At 47.2% G+C, this 10,672-nt stretch overlaps 1 protein-coding gene across 1 annotated transcript in view; it reads right to left on the bottom strand.

The window, feature by feature from the left end:
- ELMOD3 (ELMO domain containing 3) overlaps window positions 1-10,672 on the bottom strand; it is a 41,295-nt gene that overhangs the window by 22,992 nt on the left and 7,631 nt on the right. The window contains exons 5-9 of the mRNA XM_025405892.1: window positions 9,771-9,840; window positions 3,846-3,914; window positions 2,769-2,860; window positions 1,413-1,536; window positions 1,052-1,174 (exon numbers count right to left, since the gene is read on the bottom strand). Of these exons, the coding sequence (XP_025261677.1) occupies window positions 1,052-1,174; window positions 1,413-1,536; window positions 2,769-2,860; window positions 3,846-3,914; window positions 9,771-9,840 (478 nt within the window). The remainder of the gene's footprint in view (window positions 1-1,051; window positions 1,175-1,412; window positions 1,537-2,768; window positions 2,861-3,845; window positions 3,915-9,770; window positions 9,841-10,672) is intronic.

Below are 10,672 nucleotides of genomic sequence, written 5' to 3'. Positions count from 1 at the left end.
AAAAAAAAAAAAAAAAAAAAAAAAAAAAAAAAAAAAAAAAAAAACTGGTGAAATGATTCTGTTTCACTCAGAAAGTAAAATAATATATGATAAAATTTTCATAAATATTTTTTAGAGAGGAAAAAACCCAAAAATGCCAGATTCTAAGTCACATCACTCCAGTGTTTTACATATCACTTAGAGTAAATGTATACAACAGCCTAAAAGACCACCAAGTGATCTTTTCTCCTGTCACTTTCGTCTCCACCTCAGCCACACTCTCGCTATTTTTCTTTTCTGAGACAGAGTCTCCCTTTGTTACCTAGGCTGGAGTGCAGTGGTGCGATCTCCATTCACTGCAACCTCTGCCTCCCTGGTTCAAGTGATTTTCCTGCCTCAGCCTCCTGAGTAGCTGAGATTACAGGCACGTGCCACCATGCCTGGCTAATTTTTATGTTTTATTTTTTTCCGATACAGAGTCTTGCTGTGTCGCCCAGGCTGGAGTACCATGGTGCAATCTCAGCTCACTGCAACCTCCACCTCCCAGGTTCAAGCAATTCTCCTGCCTCAGCCTCCTGAGTAGCTGAGATTACAGGTGCACACCACCATGCCTGGCTAAATTTTCTATTTTTAGTAGAGATGGGTTACACTATGTTGGCCAGGCTGGTCTCAAACTCTTGACCTCATGATCCACTTACCTCAGCCTCCCAACGTGCTGGGATTATAGGCATGAGTCACCGCACCCGGCCCTAATTTTTGTATTTTTAGTAGAGATGGGGTTTCACCATGTTGGCCAGGCTGGTCTCGAACTCCAGACCTCAAGTGATCCACCCTCCTCAGCCTCCCAAAGTGCTGGGATTACAGGAATAAGCCACCACGCCAGACCTACTCTGGCTATTTTTCAAGCAGAGAAAGCAGACGCCCCCTCACGGCTTTTGCATTTGCTACACCCTCCTCCCAGAATACTCCCCTGAGATCTTCCCCCTCATAGTGCTGGATGAGAACGACCTGGCCTCTCACTCTAGTCCTGGAATCAGAGGCATGAAAAAGATGAGCTGCTCCTCCCTCTTACCCTGAAAGCCCAGGTCCTCCCAGTGGTCTCCATGAAGGGCACAGTCAAACTTGGAGCCGGTCAGCTTCTTATAGATGGTCTGGAGGACTCGGCCATGCACTGGGTCTTGGCTATCCAGGCCACCTGCCCCAAAACACACCCACACTGTCTGCCAGATTGCCCCTCATGGGAGAACTGGGTGCTTCTCAGAGAATGTGAGATCTGGACTGTGCTCAAGACTTCCAATTCTCAGCTCCCACTCTCACCCGCCAACCACAGTACATGCAATATTCCTGGCTTAGCCTCAGCAACAGCATCAGCACACAGGGTCTTGCCTCACCGCAGATGCAGCAACTCCCCTGTGGGCTCACATTGCACTCACATTGAGCAATGGTCAGGACCAAGTCCCTTTCTTCCCGAAGGCCCTGGTGGAGCTTTGGAGGCCCGAAGAGGTAGTGTCGAAGGGCAGCAAGCCCAGTCCTTCGAATAGTTGGCTGGATTCTTTTCTGGGGAAGAAGTTGCAGGCAATGGGCAGAGTGCTGCTTCATCTCCCTTAACCAACTTCCCATCAGGCTCAGACTAGAGGCAGCGCTTGCAGAAAGTAATTCCCCCAGCTAGCTGGCTGGTCTTTGGGCCAGGGGAAGGAGGCAGAAGTTGCAAGGCACCTGTTGTCTCTAGAGCCGGGCTCTTCCAGCTCCCAGATTTTTTGCAAAGTGAAAGAGACATCCCCAAGGGTGGGTATTATCAGCCATTATTTGCATTTAGTCCTCTGGGCTTTTCCAGAACTAGCTATTCCACTAACTCCCACAGGGGTGACACATGCCCAGCTCCCCCAGGCAGTCAGACAAATGCCAGGACAGGTTTCCCAGGAGGTGGGGACTCACTGGAGTTAGATGACTCTGAGGGGTAGCTGGGATCTTTTGGTCACAACCAGCACTTCCCAAGTGAGGTCATGTTGGCTTCTCATGGCCCAGGGTCACTACTACAAGCCTTAGAACATTCTGATTTCGGTAGCTTTTGGCTCTCTGGGTCCTATAAAACAACTTGGTTCCTATCTTTTTAGCCTCTCTCCCCTGAGCCAGGATTTAGGTAGAAGACCTGAAATCACATTTATCTAAATGTATTGTTACTCAATATGTCCCAGAAAGCTCCCCAGTTTTTTTTATTTTTTACAGAGACAGGGTCCTACTCTGTTGCCCAGGTGTGATCATAGCTTACTGTAGGTTTGAACTCCTGGGCTCAAGTGACCCCCTCACCTCAAACTCCTCCAAAAGTGCTGGTATTACAGGTGTGAGCCACTATGCCCAGCACCTAACCCACCCCTAGCATTTATTCCCCCAAATATTTCTTCTTTTTCCAACTTATATCTTTCTTAAATTCCTAAATAGCTTCTGGTTCCTTGAGGGAATGGAAGGTTTTCCTCCACTGGCCATGAATTACTCAGCTCCCTCAACAGTATGCCTTGCCTAGTACTTGATTCTAGATGTCCCCATCCCTAAAAGGGAAGAGTAGAGAAACAGCTATACAGGCCCCTGAACGACAGGGCCACAGGAGCTGTAAGGGCACAGTCCCACAAAAGCTACCAAGGCCCCAAATGAAGTATGGGTCCTAGGCCACCCATGATCCTGGGCACCAAGATCTTAGGGGAGATTTGCTTGCCCAGTGCCCTATCCTGGTGGGACAGAAGCTTGGCTCCTAGGGAAAAGGCTTGAGACTCCAAACCCTGCTACCATCATACCTTGAAGGAGGAAAGGTCCACAGTCTGGAAGTACTGCAGGGCCTCACTGAAGGAGATTAGCTGCCCAGGCTGCTCTGAGTTAGCCTGGCTCCCTGTGGCAAAAGGGAAGACATGCCAGGATTTATAGGAGTCATTCTGTCAGCAAACATTTACTGAGGTCCTCCTACTTGTCACCTCCAAGCCAAGCACTGACTTTCAGTTGAACATCAGACACCTACAGCTACAACCAATCTTCTTTCAAGAGGCTGGCATTATCTGCGAAGATGACTCTCTTTTTGGACTAGGCTATTCAGTCGTGCTAGGCCAACCTCTGCAGTGAGTATGGGGCAGATCTGCCCCACAAGGCGATCCCTAAATTCTCTCATCTGTGAGGGGGCAAGTCACTGCCTGGGGTGGGTACCCACATAAGAGCATGCAACCAGTCTGTTTAGGGGCCTTTCCTAATTTCCACTCTTCCCTTCTTACACCCTGTATAGGAACCCCCAACCACACACCTCTGTTATAGCCAATAGGGAATTAACTGATCAGTTAGCAATATAGGTGATGGCTGATACTATTCACTGGCCCCAGGAGCTCAATAGAGGCTCAGGCTAGATATAAGTCCTAGTTCTATTGCTTCATCCAAACCTCTTAGAAAGAAACAGGAGACAATTTTTATTCAACCTTCAGAGCCTTCCAGCAGATTGCTTCAGCTCCCATCCCCAGGGATTTCCTTGTGCAGTAAACAACCTGAGCAGCCTCACACAGGGGCCCTGTCTCCACCCTCCTGCCCAACCTCGCCACTCTGTAGAAGCTGCCCTAACCAAAGTCAACCCTGTCTTCTCTCATGGCTGGGTGGAAGATGGACAGGGATGGCAGCCCTTTCTCCATGGCCTTCACTCTGGTTTCCTCCATAGATAGGATGTCATCATATTCGGATTTGAAAAAGATGTTGTCATCTATGTTATATAGTTAAAATGAGCACTCTTAGGAATTCTGTCTCCTAGTCCCAGACTCACAGAAACATTTGCCATATGTGTGAATGTTGCCTTTGCTGGCAGAGGGGCTATGGGGAGACAGCAGCATTCCTATAGTTACCTGTCTCTGGCTGGATGGTGTCCACAGCTTCCCATTCTTCTTGGGCTCTGACCACCTCTGTACTCACAACTGCAATAGTGGGAGAAAAGGAGACCCTCTGAGATCTAGGTATGTCTGGGCCTCTACTGCAGACCCCAGCCTTGTCTGCCTGCCTTGGGCCTAATTTTTTTTTTTTAAGAGATGGGGTCTCACTGTGTTGCCCAGACTGAAGTACAGTGGCTATTCATAGGCATGATCCCACTATTGATCAGCACAGGATTTTTGAACTGCTCCATTTCTGACCTGGGCCAGTTCACCCTTCCTTAGGCCACCTGGTGGTCCCCCACTCCTGGGTGGTCCCCATATTGATGCTGAACTTAGTGGGGCCACCTGATCAGCACAGCACACTACAGCCCAGAACTCCTGGACTCAAGCAATCCTCCTGCCTCAGCCTCCTGAGCACCTGGGACTACAGGCATGCACTACCACATCCGGCTGCCTTGGGTCTTAACACCCTCTGATCCTCTCCTCACAGGTTTGCTAGAGTGAGCTTTCGAAAAGTAAGATCAGGCCAGGCGCGGTGGCTCACGCCTGTAATTCTAGCACTTTGGGAGGCCGAGGCGGGCGGATCACAAGGTCAGGAGATCAAGACCATCCTGGCTAACATAGTGAAACCCCATCTCTACTAAAAATACAAAAAATAAGCTGGGCATGGTGGCAGGCGCCTGTAGTCCCAGCTACTCCAGAGGCTGAGGCAGGAGAATGCGTGAACCCGGGAGGCGGAGCTTGCAGTGAGCAGAGATCATGGCACTGCACTTCAGCCTGGGTGACACAGCGAGACTCTGCCTTAAAAAAAAAAGAAAAGTAAGATCAGACATCACTGCTCAAAACCCTCCAGGGATTCTCCATAGTCCTCAAGATAAAACCCATACTCTACAGCACAGTATCCACATAACTTCACGATCTACAGATGGTTCCTAACTCGTGACAGTTCCACTTACAATTGTTTGACTTTTAGATGGATTTATCAGGATATTAAATGCATTTTTCTTTTCTTTTCTTTTTGTTTTTAAATTTTTTGTTTTTTTAAAGGCTAGTCAGGTGAAGCAGTGGGAGTGGAGAAGGAACAGAAACATCTGTAACTGGCTGTGATCAATTCGTTGTAAACATCATTCTACTCGGACCAGCCTTAAATGCACTTTCGACTTATATTTTTTGCTTCCAAATGGGTTTATTGGGAGGGAAGTTCCTTAACTCGAGGAACATTTGTAGATTCTTTTTTTTTTTTTTTGAGACGGAGTCTCGCTCTGTCGCCCAGGCTGGAGTGCAATGGCCGGATCTCAGCTCATTGCAAGCTCTGCCTCCCGGGTTTAGGCCATTCTCCTGTCTCAGCCTCCCGAGTAGGTGGGACTACAGACGCCCGCTACCTCGCCCGGCTAGTTTTTTTTTTATTTTTTAGTAGAGACGGGGTTTCACTGCGTTAGCCAGGATGGTCTCGATCTCCTGACCTCGTGATTCGCCCGTCTCGGCCTCCCAAAGTGCTAGGATTACAGGCTTGAGCCACTGCGCGCCCGGCCGATTCTTCTTACCTCTCTAGCTTTGCCCCAGGGCCATCCAGAACTACCTGAAGTTCCTCCATGTGCTCTGCCTTCTCCCACCCTTGGTGCCTTTTCACAGACTGCTCTCCCTCTGCTGGAATCAAGACTCCAGGCACTGCCACCATCAGTTCCAACCCCTGCTGGTGCAGCTCCTTCTCATTCTTCAGTTAGCTCTGACACCATCCTCTCCTGGATGCCTTCTTTGATCTCATGGGTCCAGATGAGGGGTTACTGCTCTGTGAGACCCTGACAACCCGTGCTTATCATAGACTAGTCATTGTTTCTCCTGCTCCATGGTGAGCTACATAGGGCCAGGTTTTCCAGAGCCTAGCACAGAGCTTGACACATAATAGGTGCTCAACGAATGTTTGATGAATGAATGAATGAATGAAAGCAGAATACAAGGGGGAGAAAAAAAGCAGAAGGATGGGCTTTCTAAAGCCACCACCCAGCCCTTTTCTCCAAACCAGAGCTGTCACTCTCTGGCTCAAACTGCTAGCGGCATCTTCTGTCACTGACTTTTCCAGTTTGCTACAGAGGACATCAACAATGTGAAGAATGGAGAGACTCCAGTTTAATACCAAAAATATGACCTCTCCAGCCTCAGTGGTAAAGTAGGTTAGGACAGCTCCTCTCTGCCTCACAATCTTGGCTGAGGACATCACATGGCAATAAATTGTAGGGAGAATATACCTGCAGATTAAATGAAATGCTACCAGACACTAATAGATAATAAGGAAGAGAAAGCAGCTGGGAAGCAGTAGAGGATAGTTACTGAAAGTACACTTGAGAGCCAAACTACATGTGAATGCTTCATCTCTGCCTCTTACTAGCTGTATGTCTTCAAGCAAGTTACTTATCAACTGTAACCCCTCATGGGGCTGTTGTGAGGATGGCGTAATTCTTCTACTTCCTAGGACAGAATGTGGCCCAAAGGTAAGCCACTATCATCAACACAGGTGTGGTCTCAGGTCCAGCACGGCAATGGCCACAGGCAGCGGGTGAGATGGGTCCAGGGTCCTAAATGTCTGGACCTCTAGGAAATTCCATCTCACCCGCTCCACTCCGGAGTAGCAGACACTGAGCCTTGGAGTTTCTAAGACAGCTTTAAGAGAATATTCAACCTTGGATGATCAAGAAAATAAAACTTGCTTTCAGCATAAGAGCTAAAAAGGAGGGACAAAGTGGCTGAACACAAAGGGAAGAGAAGGCTGGATGCAGTGGCTCACGCCTGTAATCCTAGCACTATGGGACGCTGAGGTGGGTGGATCACCTGAGATCAGGAGTTCGAGACCAGCCTGGCCAACATGGTGAAACCGTATCTCTACTAAAAAAACAAAAAACAAAAAACAAACAAACAAAAAAATTAGCCAGGTACAGTGGTGGGTGCCTGTAATCCCAGCTAGTTGGGAGGCTGAGGCAGGAGAATCACTTGAACCCAGGAGGTGGAGGTTGCAGTGAACCAAGATTGCGCCATTGCACTCCAACCTGGGCGGCAAGAGTGAGACTCTGTTTCAAAAAAAAAAAAGAGGGTTAGGGGATGAGTAGAACAGCAGGACGCAATGCTTATTGTGAAGTTGAACAGGATCCTTCACCCTTTTACCTTCATGCAGCTTTATTGATTTATTAATTCTTCACCTGTCAGAGCCTCATGTATCAGCAACTTAACCAATCCCTCCCCAACCCCATACGCCCTTGCCAACACACAGCTTGATCAAAGTCTGTGAGCCAGGAGCAGGAACCACAGTGGCAAGGGGGTGGGATTATGCTGTCAAAACAGGTTAGTCAGCAAAAGTTCAAGGTTTCCACCAGCAATAGCAAGCTGGTGCTTGAAAACACAAATGCCCAAACCACGTTAAGAGCTTCTTCTCCTTTTCTCTTGAAACGAGGCACACGCTTCCTACGTGTGACATAAATACTGTTTTCCCCAACCAACAGAAGAACACGGGGGCAAAGGACAAATGTTCGGGATAATTAACACAGCTCACATTAATTCGGTTATCTTTTTTCCTTTTTATGATTGTCTCCTTTATTTCAGCTCTCTTCCACTTACTCATATAGTCAACAGCACTGCCAATTGAGTCAGCTTATTAATTCTTTTTTTACATTTTTATCTATTTATTATTATATTATTATTATTTTTTTATGTTGCCCAGGCTGGAATGCAGTGGTGCGATATTGGTTCACTGCAACCTCTGCCTCCTGGGTTCAAGTGATTCTCCTGGCTAATTTTTGTATTTTTAGTAGAGAACTCCTGACCTCGTGATCCGCCCGCCTCAGCCACCCAAAGTGCTGGGATTACAGGCGTGGGTCACTGTGCCCAGCCTACATTTATTTTTTACTTTTTTTTTTTAGTTAGCCAGAGACATAGGCACATGCCACCATGCCTGTAATCCCAGCATTTTGAGAGGCCAAAGTGGGAGGATCATTTGAGCCAGGAGTTTGAGACCAGCCTGGGCAACATAATGAGACCGTCTCTACATAAAATTTTTTAAAAATTAGCTAGGCATGGTAATGCACACCTGTAGTCCCTGCTGGAGCCCAGGAGTTCAAGGCTGGAGTGAGCTATAATCACAAAACTACACTTCAGCCTGGACAACAGAGGAAGACCCTGTCCCTGGGAGGGGGGAAATATATATATATATATATATATATATATATATATATNGGGGAAATATATATATATATATATATATATATATATATATATATATGCATTTAAACTAAAAATTATTAATATATTAATGCTGGGTTTGTCACTATAAAGATAAAATTCCCTTAAAAGAAACTTCACAGATGTCCAAATGATGTTCCTATATTAGAATGTTTTTTAGCTATGCATAGAAGCTCACACTTACATTCCCAGATACTTGGGAGGCTAAGGTGAGGATCAGCCTGAGCAACACAGCAAGAACCTGTCTCTTTTCTTTTTTTTTTTTTTTGAGATGGAGTCTTGCTTTGCTGCCAGGCTGGAGTACAGTGGCACGATCTCAGCTCACTGCAACCTCTCCCTCCCAGGTTCAAGCGATTCTCCTGCCTCAGCCTGCTGAGTAGCTGGGATTACTGGCATGCGCCACCACACCCAGCTAATTTTTGTATTTTTAGTAGAGACGGGGTTTAACCATGTTGGTCAGGCTGGTCTTGAACTCCTGACCTCGTGATTTGCCTGCCTCGGCCTCCCAAAGTACTGGGGTTACAGGTGTGAGCCACTGCGCCCGGCGAACCTGTCTCTTAAAAAAAAAAAAAAAATTAGCTAGGCCTGGTGATACACAGTTACTCAGGAGGTTGAGGTGGGAAGACTGCTTGAACCCACAAGTTCTATGATTGCACCACTGCACTCCAGCCTGGGGGACAGAGCAAGGCCCTGTCTCTAAAAAAATATATATTATTTTTTTAAAAGTTCATATTTCTAGTGGCCAGGTATGGGTGCAGTGGTACAATCTTGGTTCACTGCAACCTCCATCTTCTGGGTTCATGCAATTCTTGTGCCTCCAGAGTAGCTGGAATTACAGGTGCATACCACTACACCTGGCTAATTTTTAAAATATTTTTAGTAGAGATGGTGATGTGGTTTGGCTCTGTGTCCCCACCCAAATCTCACCTTGTAAGTCCCATAATTTCCATGTGTTGTGGGAGGGACCTAGTGGGACATAATTGAATCATGGGGGCCAGTCTTTGCTGTGCTGTTCTCATGACAGTGAATAAGTCTCACAAGATCTGATGGTTTTAAAAACAGGAGTTTCCCTGCACAAGTTCTCTCTTTGCCTGCCACCATCCATGTAAGATGTGACTGCTCCTCCTTGCCTTCCACCATGTTTGTGAGACCTCCCCAGGTATGTGGAACTGTAAGTCCATTAAACCTCTTTTTCCTCCCAGTCTTGGGTATGTCTTTATCAACAGCATGAAAACAGACTAATACAACGGGGTTTCACCATGTTGGCCAGGTTGGACTGTACCTTTCTCCGTAATCACTTGGCAAGTGAAGTGAACTTTAAATATAGTATGGGGAAGCGCCTTGCAAAGCAGATAAAGTAGAACAACTTTTCAAAGGATTTTCCCATATGGTGTCTCATTTTCATAACATCCCTTTGAGGATAAGGGAGGTACTAATATGAGAGATCATATGGCTTGCCCAGAGGCACAGAGTAAACCACTAGCAGTGGAAGATCAGAACTCAAGTCTTTTGATTCCTAATTCAGTGTTGATTCTGTTTTTCCCCAACGAATGATAAATCTACAAAATTCTGAAAGACAAGGAGTGAGAGAAATTCAAATGATGAACAGCAGATCCATGGGAAGGTCTGACTTGGGTCCCACCCAGACTCCAAGGGCCCTGAAGGGAACCTTACCACGTGGCTCCCATTCATTAGCTTCTGTGGTCAGAGCCTGGAGAATGCCATGGTTCTTCAACTCTGAGATCTGTAGAGGCAGCTGACCTTTAGTGTGAGGATAGAATCCACATACCCCCATATACACAAACACTTCCCATCCACTGTACTGAATGTCCTTGACACTGGAGGCCAAAAGGATCTAGTGTGCCCTGATGGGGTGACTGAAGTCAATTTTATTTTTTTTTACTTTTTACTTATTTACTTTCTGAGATGGAGTCTCACTCTGTTGCCCAGGCTGGAGTGCAGTGGCCTGATCTTGGCTCACTGCAACCTCCACCTCCTAGGCTCAAATGCTCCTCCCATCTCAGCCTCCCGAGTAGCTGAGAATACAGGTGTGGATCACCACACCCAGCTAGTTTTTGTATTTTCAGTAGAGATGGGGTTTCACTGTGTTGGCCAGGCTGGTCTTGAACTCCTGACCTCAAGTGATCCGCCTGCCTCAGCCTCCCAAAGTGCTGGGATTACAGGCATGAGCCACTGTGCCTGGCCTTGAAGTCAATTTTAAATTGAGGTACCTGGAAAACTTCAACTATGATGTGGAAGTTGGGTGATGTTGGGGACAAGTGTATGTCCACCTTGAATGTAAATAAACAAAAATTCGGCCGGGCGCGGTGGCTCAAGCCTGTAATCCCAGCACTTTGGGAGGCCGAGACGGGTGGATCACGAGGTCAGGAGATCGAGACCATCCTGGCTAACACAGTGAAACCCCGTCTCTACTAAAAAATACAAAAAAATAGCCGGGCGAGGTGGCGGGCGCCTGTAGTCCCAGCTACTCGGGAGGCTGAGGCAGGAGAATGGCGCAAACCCGGGAGGTGGAGCTTGCAGTGAGCTGAGATCCGGCCACTGCACTCCAGCCTGGG

The sequence above is a fragment of the Theropithecus gelada genome, chromosome 13 (genome assembly GCF_003255815.1).
Source record: "Theropithecus gelada isolate Dixy chromosome 13, Tgel_1.0, whole genome shotgun sequence".
Classification (NCBI taxonomy): Eukaryota; Metazoa; Chordata; class Mammalia; order Primates; family Cercopithecidae; genus Theropithecus; species Theropithecus gelada.
The sequence above is the reverse complement of the archived record's forward strand: the minus strand, read 5'-3'. Positions and strand labels throughout refer to the sequence as shown.